The following is a 12,658-nucleotide window of genomic DNA, read 5'->3' as shown; positions in this document are numbered from 1 at the left end:
TGGGCGATCTCTCTTTTGGCACCCCCCACCCCCACATTTCAAGCACTCCTTAAGCATTCTGACCTGGATTGGGGGCAACACGGAGGGGGGAAAAGAGGATTATTGAAAATTGTCTTCAACAACCCCCTTGGTATTTTGTTAATTATAACGGCAGCTTTTAGGATCCTGAGTTATGGCACAACTTGCAAAATCCGATGAGCCCCTCAGCCTGTTTTACTGGGGACAGACATTTTAACCGTCAAAATATAATTATATTTATGCTGTCTGTAGCATAATTTCTCATTCTAGACATCTTAGCTTCAGGTGGGTGAAAGCAGGGGAGTGGAAACCGGATTCAATTAAATCTAAAATCCATGAAAATCAATCAAATATCAAAGTTCCAAAAATAAACCCATATTTGGACAACGTGAATTTATGATGAGTAACTGGAATGACAGCCTTCTTTACATAAGTAATGAGGTGGCAAATCGGGCATCATTAATATTTATGACAACTTGGGTGCATTTTTTATCTAACAAAATGAATTTTATTTACTTGATCGATTCAAGTAGATCACGACTCAAATGGTTTTGGCAGATGAAGGTTAGAGGCCAGTTCTGTGCCTTGGAACAGAGCAAGTGGCATTGCTTTCAGGCAAACACAGGGTCACTGAAGCGCCTGGGGTTACGGGCGCTGGGAAGATCCGCCGTGCCTTGTGCTATTCCCTATCCGCAAACCTCACGGACGTGAGTGCGGTTACTTCCCGGTCAGATAGCTGAACCAGTGCAGGATCGGGGTCTCTTACAGCGTTCTCCTGGCTGGCCAGCAGCAAAACCTTAGTCTGACCACCTTGTTGTTGGGTTTTTTACAGTCTTTAACGCCTTTGCTCCGTGACGCTTCAGAAATGCAGAGGTCCGGCTTCGCAGGGGGTGCTGGAAGCCAGCAGCGGAGGGACCGTGTCTCCGCTTACTTGTCGCAGTGCAAATTCGGCGGGACCGAGGGAAATGCCCCGGGAGATCTGCGCCCTGGGGCGCCAGGGTCCCCTGGCCAGCGAGAGACTTTCGGCGGGAAGGAATGAGCTGGTGAGATGTTCCTCTCGCATCTTGCCCCAAGCAAAGCGTTTCAAAAGTCAGGTGAGTGAGTGTGTGCTCGTGACTGTGCCTTTCTAGATAACCGCGGTATATAACAACACCCCGGAGAGGTATGTGCAAGGGGGATGACGGAAACTTTCCTGTGCACGGCTCACTCGGTCTAAGGCGCTCTCTTCCCTCCCTCCCTCCGCTCCCCAGCAGCGTCCAGACATCTGGAGCTTTCTGTCTCCGGCATCTACCTGTGCGGGACAGGCTGGCCCGGCAGCCGGGGAGGGCCAGCACTGCCTGTCGCTGCTCCCCATGGCACCAGCCGGCCGCCCCTCTGCCCCGAGCCCCCTGCGCGGCTCTCGCGGGGCGAGGCCGGTGCCCCGGGCCGGAGCCGGCCGCCGGGCGAGCCCGGATCCGCGGTCCGCCGCACCTGCCCGGCCGAGCGCGGGGCGGAGGCGGCGGCGGCCCCGGAGCGCCGGCAGCCCGCGGGGCTCGCCCCGTCCCTTCCGCCCGCAGCCCCGCGGAGCCGCAGCCCCGTGCCCGCGCCTCGGACCGGCTCCGGAGCACCGACGGGCAGAGCGAGAGGCTCGGGGGGAAACAGGCAGGAAGAAACAGGCGAATAAGTGGTCTAGAACGGGACCGGATCGTGACCAGAGCTGCATCATCCCGGGATGGCTGGATTTTAGAGACCTCATGAGCCAGCTCAAGCTCGTGCGGGTTCAAGCATTTCCTTGATTAGCAGAAGTTGAAACAGAATCTTTTTTTTTTTTTTTTTCTCGAATGAGAAGGCAGGATTTTATGTGATAAGCATTGCTTTGACTCAAATTAAGTCTCCCATTCCAGTAAAAAAAAAAAAAAAAAAAAAAAAAAAAATCACATATTTCCTCAAATGCTGGAAACCCCCTCATTAAAATCCTTGGCTTAAACGGAAAGTGTATTTTGTATACTCTAAGCCAAACAATGAAGAAAAAAATTCCTAGTGATTTAGGATCATTAATAACAGTAGTAACACAACTCTCATGTGCCTTCCATACTGACTGTAACTATCATCTCAGTGATACAAAATTACTTCAAGTAAATTCATGAGGTGGCAAACTCTGACACATAGATGATCAGTTTGTTGCTGATATGATTTGTGAAAGGGCGTCAGCAGGTAAAGCTTGTTCAAATCTACCACAAAACATCATGTTCTTTGTTCAGATGCTCATTTTGTTCTTTCTATGAACTTGCATTCTCATGCAGTTTGGAAATGAGCAATAGTCACTAAATTGGTACTATGATGTAACAGTGGCCACTTAAAAAAAAAATATACCACAAATAGTTATTTCCTTAAAAAACAGACAAACAAACAAACAATTCCACAGAATGTTCCACAGCAATATCATTCACAAGCTGTGAGTCTGAGGCAATGCCAAGCAGTTCAGCAAGACCACTGTGTGATGTGAAGTGCAGGGTCTCCTGGATGCTGCCTCATCCGTGATGGGAAGCTGGCCTGGAGGAGCAGCCAGCCCCTGTTTACTGCTTATCTTGGGTGTACCATTCAACCTCTTAGTGTTCCCATACAGAAGACTTTACAACAAGTATCTGCTCTGCCAGGGACATGGTGAATATGAGTTGCTGTTAATAGAGAATTTTATTCAGGTTGAGATTGATTAGAAAAGGTCTAAAATCTGTGGGTAGCAACGGGGAATCATTGTGAGACAAATATTCTGTGCTGATTATGGAAGAAAACTGTTGTTTGAAGCCAGTGGAAGTGCCTTTGCATGTTTCACTTTGTTTAAACAAATTGTTCTGAATTCATATGCCATGAGTATGAATAGACTGGATTGTATTTCAGGCTGCATGAAATCAGCAGAAAGATAATACTAATAGGAGAATGGCACCCCCTGAAGGATGTAAAACCTCAATCAAGCTCCAAACAGAAAAACCTTACTGTACTCAGCCAGTTCTCTCAGTGCCAAGAGCACAGCAACAAAGGGGTGATTCCATTTTGGTAGTCTTGTTGGAGGTGCTTTGGTGAGCCTTATGTCTGACAGCTCTGACTATACCAAACAAAGCCTCCAAAGTCAGTGGGGGATGTCTATTGGTAGGGGAAAACCTGGTCAGGGACATGGCTGCCCCCTGTTCTGGCATAGGTTGGGGTGACACTGGCTAGAGACTGCAGGCAGTGTGAATTCCCTGTTTCCTGAAGGAGGAGTGAAATGTAGAAGGTATTGTGGATGTTCACACCTTGTTGTTGGCAAGTGCACAATGTGAGTGTGGCAACATTGTCCCTTGAGTGCTTTCAGGCTCTTGGAGAGGCTGCAGCCTTGCAATTGTTCCCCTGGGTTAAGTACATGAGTAGGGGCTTGTGGAGACCTGTGCCTTGGTGTCCTCTGTGAGCCCCTGCTTCTCCTGTGAGGAGCCAGGCTACCCTGCTGCAAGTGAAGGAATGGTGGTCTGGATGAACATTCAGTTTAACTTTCCATTAGAATTTAGGTGAACAAACACTGTATCTGTTCCACTTCTTCATAAGTCCTAAAAGAATGTAAGATTGCTCTATACTTAAGGGAAGTTGCCCAAAGAAGTTGTGGATGCCACATCCCTGGAAGTGTTTGTGGTGTGGTTGGATGGGTCTGAGCAACCTGGTCTAGTGGAATGTGTCCCTGCCTGTAGCCAGGGGGTGGTTGGAACAGGATGTCTTTAATATCCCTCCTGACCCAAACCATTCTGTGATTCTGTGAATAAATAAGCTCAACTGAACTTTCTATTTCTTATTTAAGACGTGCCACTTCTTATAAACTTTGGCTGTCCTGATCTAGATGGCAGAAGGAGCAAGGCTGTAAAGTGAGCACTATCATTATTGCAAAATCACTAAATAAACATCTTTCTCTTAAACCAGCATTTATTAAGGAAAGGTGTGAGTGATTCTCTCCTGCTAGAGGTGCTGTATTAAAAGGGCAGTGAGATTTTACTATTGAGATTTGTTATTGCATATTGAACCTTTTTATGGATGCAGATACAATAACTCTAAGGTCCTATTTCAGCTCCAAATTAGGTAATTTCTTAGTGTCTTTAAACTTTCGCTCCAGGTTTAGATGTACAAAACATTATCCTTTGTTTTTGTGAACTGTTGTTGTGTCCTACAACCAAAATGCCTATGCACAACTTAACAAAGATATTCCTACCTAACTTCTAGCTAGAAGAAGTGACTGATCCCACAGAGTGCATCCCTTTCTCAAAAAGTATGGTCAATCTTTTTGATGTATATATGACACATTTTTCTTTACTCCTAAACAAGGAAATGTATTAGGATTGGATCTTTACACATGTAATTTTCTTCAAAACAGCTAAATCACGAAGCTGATGACTCCGAGGAGATGTCAACCTCTGCCCTCCGCTGAGAAGGCACAAGTGGGAACACTGCTTGAAGCTTCCTGTCAAATTTGCATCTGGCTTAGCAGCAAGACACTGCATCACCATGTCCCAGCTACGAGGTGTAAGAACGGCGTGTTTGAAGCAGAAATGTCTCTGAGACCACTAAGGACTGTTTGCTGGGTCAGGGTGGATCGTCAGGAGCCAGTTTGCTGCACTTGCACACTCAGCCCAGCATCCACGACTGCTCCTCGCTGGAGCGCAACCCATGTCCTCTGCGCTGGCTCTTCTGTGCTGTCATACGGGACATACATAGACGCTTATCAGAGTGGTTTCTGCAGGCTCCGCCAGCGACCCAAGCGCTGCACTGTCCGCGCGTGTAACCTCAGCATCTCCGCGACTGCTGGCAAAGTCCACTGTGCTTTCGAGGGCCACGGTCCTAAAGGCGCCCGCCTCATCTGCACGTTACAAACAGCACCGCGGCAGCTCCCGGCGCGGCCTCGCTGAGCGCCCCGGCGGCCGCCGCCCGTGCCCGGGCCAGCACGTCCGAGGTCCCGCGGGTCACGCCGAGGCGCCGCTGGGCAGCGCCCGCGGGGAGCAGCGGGGCCGGGCCGGGGACCCGTGCCGACCCTCGGCACCGCCACGGAGCTGAGCGGGGCCGCGGCACGGCTGCCCCCGCACACCCCGGACAAAGCGTGACCGGGACACTTCTGGAAGCGCAATCCCCGATTCCCCAGGCCGGGCTGGCGGGGCCGCCGTTCTCTCGCCGCCGGCTTCCATTTCCGCGGAGGCTCGGCGAGGGCGATGCCCGGCGCCGGCTGCTCCCCGCGGGAGCGGCGAGCGCAGCGCCGCTCAAACGCTTGCGTCTCCCCGGGCACGCGGAGCGCTCCGACCCGCCGCCAGCGTCTGTCGTAAGGGGAACGAGCCCCGCGCCCGCTGCCCCCGGGCGGCCGCCGCGCAGGGGGAGGTTGCCGGGAGACAAAGCCCCGCGCGGGCGGGGCGCGGACCTCCCCCGCCGGGCCCTCCCCGCCCGCGGGGGCTGCGCAGGGAGGCCGCGGCGGCGGCGCGGCGTCCCGGCACGGCGGTCGGGCCGGGGCAGCGGCACTGCGGGACGGCCGGGCCGGGCCGCCCCAGCCCCCGCCCAGCCCCGGGGTCACGGCGAGCGGTCCGGGCGGCGCGCAGGCGCACGGCGTGCCCGCGCCTCCAACATGGCTGAGGTGGTGCCGCTCCTCCTGCGGCGGGCGCGGAGCGGAGGATGCTGAGCCTGCCCCGAGCCGCCGCCGCAGCCGCTGGGGTGGTGAGGCCGAGCCGCGCCCCGCGCAGCCATGGCCAGGCTGGCCGACTACTTCATCGTGGTGGGCTATGACCACGAGAAGACAGGTAGGTGTGGCTGCGCGCAGCGCTGCCCCGCCGCGCCTGGCCGCTCCCCGCGCTCCTGCCCGGCCCCGGCCCCCGCCCGCCTCCGGCCGGGCCGCGGGAGGAGGAGACTGCGGCGCGCACGGGGCGCGCGTCCGGCCGGGGGAGGAGGGGGCGAGCCAAGGGTTAATCCCCCTTGCCCGACGGGGAAGCGGCGGGGCTCCGGCACCGACCGGCCGGGGCAGCCCCGCCCGCCGGGAGCGGCTGCGGCTCCTTCCCGGGAGCGCGGGCAGGTTCAAACGGGGCCCGCGGCCGTGCCGGGCCCGGCGGCCGGAGCCGCGGGGCAGCGCCGGGGCTGCCGCTCCCCACCTGCGTCCCGCCGGCCGCGGCGCGACAGCCGCGCCCCCCGGCAGAACAAAGGCTGCGCTCGGCGAGCGGCGGCTTTGCCCCGTCTGGCTGCGCACCCATCGCCTGTTGAGCGGGGCCGCGGCCCCCGGGGAGCGCCGCACGCCGAATGGGGACGGAATGGGTGCTCTTCCTAAAGCCTCGGGATGCGCCCTGCCTGCTGGGGGGAAAGGGAAGTGGTGTTATCTGCTGGCGTTTTGTGGGCAGAGAGAGAGTGGTTTGTGTTACGTAACTCTCCGTTATGGTACCAGCTTTGTTGCTGCAGAGACCTCAAATGAGTGTTTAAACTGACTGGAAAACGAAGTGATCGTCAACTGGATTGTGTTTGTGCTGCGTATTTCAGAGCGATCCTTTGAATGTATGTTGTTAATAAACAATATTTTAAACAGTCGAATGTTCCCTAATTTATTTGACCATGCATAAACCAAACAACACTCAAGTTTGTTACTCAGAGTAATTCTTTGAAGTAGCAATTGCGTGTCATCTATATCTGTTCATTTGAAAAGTGCAGCTAATAAACTCAGATCATGTTTTTTTTTTTTTAAGAAATACAATTTTTAGAGACATCATTTTATTTGTGGGTTTAAAGATGCAATATCTTACAAAGTTCTGCTAAGATGTCTTGGATTTTACTATTCTGCAATTATCATTCTATTAATTACATCCTGGCTTCCTCTCCCACTCCATTTGATAATAGGTTTGTCCTAATTGTACTGTCAAAATCAAGCCGTGTGAAATAGGAAGTATTTTATTTTAAAAATAAAGACCTTTTGTCTCTCTCCTGTTTGGAACATTTCCCCTGACAAAGTAAAGAGAACCCAAATCAAAACAAGCAACCAGAAAACCCAGATGTGCTTTTAAGAAGACAAAGCAAGTAGGATGCTTAGGGTATGATCAATCTGACAGAGTATGTGAAGTGAAATTACAGATTGCATTGGAAAGCTTTATGTCTGTAAAATGTCTTCATCTGTGGCATTTAAATATGTGTTTAACTTCCTATACATAAATTGTCTCATGAAGGTTGGTAGAATTGCTTGCATGGGTGAAATTGAGCAGATTCAGAAATAAATTCTGAACCTTAATTTAAAAAGGTCATGCCCAGAAAGTAATTGTTTAGACTCTATTATTTAAATTACTTGTTGCTACTTTAATGCTTCGTAAGAAAAATGCTTGAAGGAACAACATTCTATTGAAGACTAGGCATGCATTGTTTTCCAAATTCCTTTACCCCCACATGCAATCCCATCATACATGGAGTACTGACCTTTATTTTTCTTAAAAAACTAGTTTTTTTGATGCACTTATTATGCTTCCTGTTATATGAAAAGCAGGGACAAACATTTCTAGGATTATAGACTAGCTACCCTTGAAACTTTTATATTTTTAAGTATGTTCCTTTTTTTTCTAATTTTTTTTCATCTGCATCTACCTTCTGGCTTGGTTTTAATGTGCTTGATTTGAATGCTGAGTGTAATTACATTTTGCAGTGTTTTCCTTTTCCTTTTTTTCCCAGGCATAATCTGTGGAATAGCTTTGTGTAAACAAGCAAACAAAAATGTTGTACCCTTCCCCCCAACCTGTGTGTCAGCAGCATTTGGGTGATAAACATTTGTGGTTTATAGGGAAGGGTGTTTATAGTAGTGACTGCTCTCCCAGGAAAGCCCCACTGTGTCTTCTGGCTCTCCTCTCACTGCTTTTATGGATTGATTTACATGTGCCAATATCTTACCCCTGAAAATGTGGTAAAGGTGCTGATTTTCTGGCTTTACTCAAAAAACATTTGCTGTAAATATCTAAAATGCAGTGTTAGTGCAGTTTAGGAGCAGATTGGTCGATTTTTCTTGTTTTGGAACAACTTTGTTACTGATGGTACAAGTTTTTATCCAGCGTAGTCTTCGGGGGAAGTGAAGAGTTTTACTGTCCTTGAATAAACCAGAGAGTGTCCTTTGGGAATCAAGCTTTTGAAAGTCCATTCCTATTCTGGTCTAGGCCTGTGTAAATTGATGTTACAGCAGCCCTAGAGCTGCCATTCCTATTGTGTTAAGTCTTCTTTTGGATCCAGCTCACTTTAGGATACTGACCCATCCAAAAGACCTTTCTTGCTGGGTGTGTTACCTGTGTTGCTGCATTGTCCTTGAATGACTTTCCTGCCCATTTTTCAAACAGTGTTGGCTCATCAGGATGTCAGATGAATGCCAGTATTGGCATGAAGGAGGGTCAGGAACGTGCTGACAGACAGATCAATGCACCCTGAATTTAGATCAGCCTAAATGGTCCTAAAGCCTTGGGCACAAAGGTGTTAGTGAGGTGCCTTAGTCTCCTACCTGCTCCAAGGAGACCAAGGGGAGTCCCTGGATCATTTGCCTGCCAGGCAGTTCATTTGTGCTTGGCAAGTTGCACAGAGGCTCTGCCCGGGAGGAGAAGGAGCTTTGCTGTTGACAAGTGTCAGTGGAATTGCAGGCACTTGGGAGTTGGGAAGGCTTTGTGTTGTTGAGGATGACCTGACTCACCCAGCTTTTTCTGTGTTTCAGGTACACTGCTCTGTATTACCACTTGAGTTGCTCGGTCTGTGTTTCTCACCATAAAAGTGAGCTGATCATAGTTTTGATGGCTGTTTTGTATTTTAAGATCCCGTCCTGAGCCACTGCTCAGAACGGCAGCAGCAGTAGCTGCTGGCAGCAGTGTGTGTTAAGTGTCCTGACAGCGTTGGAGAAACCAGATTTATAAATCCCCCAGCTTTACTAAACTCCTTTTTTTTTTTTTTTGTGGGTTTTTTTTTTTTTTTTTTTTTTTTTTTTTTTTGTTCTAACAGTGAAGGCATGAGGGAGGATTTCAGGGACACTTTTTCAGAGTAAAGCAATCAACCTTGGTGTATTTTGCCTTCAGCTGAACCTTGGCTGAGGTAGATAACCACATTTCCCCCCCAGCATATCAGCACAGTATAAAGCTGTTACATAACTGGCTACAAAAGGCACTTAGAGAAGTCTCTGAAAGGAGCAAAGGTGCTACCAAATGTAGGCATTCTGGGTCAACAGCTAGGAGAAATCCCAGGAGGCATTACTGTTCATGCATTTTATTTTTTTCATGGGTTTTGAAGTGTGTTTGATGTGCTTCACCAAAAAATTCTCATTTAATATGTCTGAATAATGGAATGTGGATGGGATTTAGGAAGAACACAGATGTTTGTAAAGATCACAGAAGGGCATGAGAAAATGCCTTTTTTTTTTTTTTTTTTTTTTTTTTTTTTTTTTTTTTTGCTTTGCTGGTATAAGCCCTAATGATAAATTTATCCCTAGAATGTACATCCAGTGATACTTGGAAAAGGTAAAAGAGAGAACATGCTGTGTCTTCCTTAGCTCAGCAGCTGAAAGGTAAGGATAAAGAAGAGGGGATCCAAAGACTGGATTTGATTAATTATCCCATACACCTGTAGCAGCTTTCCTGTAGGATGCTGTTTTGTACCCAGAAGTTAAAGGAGAAAACCTGTGAGGTGGAGCAAGATATTTTCTGTGAGGTTTGGTTGCTCTAAGAGGACAGAGAAGTGCTTTGCTCTTGATTCTGTGTGCAGTTGCAATGTGTAGGACAGAAGGCTTGCAACAGTATAGCAGTTTAATTTGGCTGTTGTCACAACTGATAAATGCTGGTATAACATGTGTAGGCTCTGTTGTGGTTGTTTCTGTTCTGATTTTTATCAACTCCTCTTCAGGGAAGCCTTTATTGTGTAACATAGCTTTGTATCTCAGAGGATTTTGAAACAAGACAAGTGATTGTTGATGGAGTGGGAGAAATTTCTAAATGGAGTTGTCTGATTCTTTTGTTTATTTTCCCGTGAGGAGATTTTGCCTGCGAAGAATATAATATCATGAGGATTTTCTGGTGTATTTGCTGTGTATTCACAGATGGGCATTCCACTGAGCTAGTGTGTGTATAAGGAGTGGATGATTGCTTGATGCCATGACATGCAATCTCTGTAAAACAAAATGTAGAAAAATAAAGGAATAAAGCTGTTACTTCAGTGGCTTTCTTATCTGTGCTGTGGCTTAATTTGATTCAAATGCAATCCAGGGAAATCTCAAAGGGATTAAAAAAGCAACAAAAACTAAATCCTTATTATGGCAGGAGAATTTTTGTAGCTGGGATGAAGCATCAGATGTAGTGCTGGAAGTGGAGCAGCATGCAGGAGTGTGCCTGGCTGCTGCTAGGAGATGGCTGCAGGTGGCTATGGCTGCGTAGGGCATGGCAGCCCAAAGGACTTGCCAACAAATTAGTTGATCAGTCAATGAAATTATGTCTTCCTTGTGCTTTCCTTTTCAAATACAGCAGATTCCACAATACTGTACTGAAACAGAATGAGGAAAAAATATTTCCATTGCATATGGTTTTGTTTGTTTTGATTGTGGTGGTTTTTGTTTCTTTGTTTGGTTTTGTTTTTTTTGTGAGATAAAGCTCTCTTGAAAGTCTGCTTGGAGGACCCCCAGTATTTTTTGGTAGCATGTATTCCTACAGATATTCAAGCAGTTTCTTCTAGTACATAATGTTGACTAAATTATTTCGATTTTGGTTTATGAATTTATCATTTTGGAGAAATCTTAAAATCAGCAGAGATTATGGAGATCTTCTTTCCCTTACACGTCTGTAATGAACGTTTCTAAAGAACTTGGATTTTAGACTCTTTACTCACTCAGTCTTGCCATTATAATATCAACAACAATAAAAATACTTCTTTTTCAGCCTTTCATTTTAAACTGAAGTATTCCTGGAGGCTGATTTTTTTTTTTTTCATTGTAAGCTGTCTTTATTTGTTCTGAAATATGAGGACAAAGATTATGTTCAGGGAAGTAGCATTTCCTATCTTTGTGACTACATTGCAGTCAAGGAACTCTCTCTTCCCTGTTCTGTCCTGGATTAACTTCGTGGATTATCTGACAAAAAGACACTTTTCCTGCAGCCTGTTCATGGAAAACAGTTTGTTATGCAAGCCTGAATAATGTGTAAGCCCTGGCCTTCTATAACCACAATCATATTTTTCAGTGGAGGGACAATGAGACTGACATTTAACTTGTCCAATGTCCCAAACATAACAGTCTTGTCTTGTAACAGTGAGGAATGGAATTATGCTGCTGTGGTAGTTCTCTGCCATCAATTTAAAGTAGCAGCTACCTCCCCAGTTCCTGGTGCTCACAGAGGAGAACCACAGCCACTGTGGAATCATTTGTAAAATGTGTAACAGCAGATTCAGCCTCGATAGCTGTCAGTGAAAGTTGTATCCTGAAATATGTACTGGTGAGTAGGAGCTTTTCCTCTGGTTCATCTCTCCTCTTACTGCTCTTTGCAGTAGCATGAGAATTTCAGACTCCTTGCTTCTATAGTGAAAAAAATTATTTCTAACAACAGAATTATCAGTATTGATGAGATTAATTTTCTTTTGCTTGGTGTTTTGGGAATTGTGTTCCATTTATATGTGTTTGTTGAAATAAATTACTCCTGTGGTGTCAGTGGTATGTTCTGAAGTCGAGGACAATCCAATTAGTGTTGATTGGGATTTGGCAGCTAAATCCCTGCTCATTGAGCCAAGAACATGCTGGTTATTGCTGATCTGCTAGTGACTAGATAGATCCTGATTTCATGTCTCTAATGTTCACAGTTCTCAGTTTTCAGTCTTCTGCAAAATGAATACTATGAAAAAATGCAATAATTGAACAGAGCTTGAATTCTTTGTTTCCTTTTTGGTAGTGTTGTGCTTAAGGTGTCAAAGTAACCACAGAATTTCCACTGAGCTGGATGTGGCTGACGGGCTGTCACTCCTGCAGCCAGAACCAGCACTTGGTGACAGTATTATCTGGAGTTGTGTGTAGCTGTTGTGGAGGAAAGCTGAGATAAAGAAAAAACAAGCTCGTCATAATTCTGGATACAAATTCAGGATAGTTGCATGCAAAACCCCATTGGACCATGGGAGACCTCAGTGGATAAAAAGAGACAAAGGAATGTTACTGGGCTTACAAAATCAATCACTCAGAAAGAAATTCAAGGGGGATAAGTAGAAGGTAGGAATAACGTCCTTATCATGTCATTTTACCATGCTTCATATGTTGTTTCCTCAGATTTAAAACCCCAGAAAATCTATTATCTGATACTTGGATTGATCTTCAGCAAGATAGAAAATACCTTTTCTAAATGTTAGTGTCGGGTTGGGTCTGCTGGAATAGCAGCTGGAAGGAAGATGAGACATTCTGGCAGAGGATTTCTCAGATACTCATGGGTGAAAAGGGATGACAACTCTTCTTTCTGGAGCCTTGACCTCAGTTGTGGAAGGTTCTGGGTTTTGTTGAGCTCCTTTGGCCAGCTGCTGTAGACAGTGTTGGCAGGAGTATGGAGTGGTGTCAGACTCTGGAGTGGGCTGCATGTCCTGGTGGTTTAGGAACCCTTCATAAGACATTGGTCACTCCTCCTGCTTACTGTATTTGACACATTCTGGTACTTTAGAA

At 47.1% G+C, this 12,658-nt stretch overlaps 1 protein-coding gene across 4 annotated transcripts in view; it reads left to right on the top strand.

Moving 5' to 3' along the window:
• The first annotated feature begins 5,588 nt into the window (after positions 1-5,588).
• SBF2 (SET binding factor 2) overlaps positions 5,589-12,658 on the top strand; it is a 230,214-nt gene continuing 223,144 nt past the window's right edge. For all 4 annotated transcript variants that reach the window (XM_021529471.3, XM_021529473.3, XM_021529472.3 and 1 more), the window contains exon 1: positions 5,589-5,792. In XM_021529471.3, coding sequence (XP_021385146.2) covers positions 5,738-5,792 — 55 coding nt within the window. In that variant the 5' untranslated portion in view covers positions 5,589-5,737. The remainder of the gene's footprint in view (positions 5,793-12,658) is intronic.

The sequence above is a fragment of the Lonchura striata genome, chromosome 6 (genome assembly GCF_046129695.1).
Source record: "Lonchura striata isolate bLonStr1 chromosome 6, bLonStr1.mat, whole genome shotgun sequence".
In the NCBI taxonomy this organism is placed as follows: Eukaryota; Metazoa; Chordata; class Aves; order Passeriformes; family Estrildidae; genus Lonchura; species Lonchura striata.
Note: the sequence above shows the minus strand (reverse complement) of the source record. Positions and strands in the feature narration are given on the sequence as shown.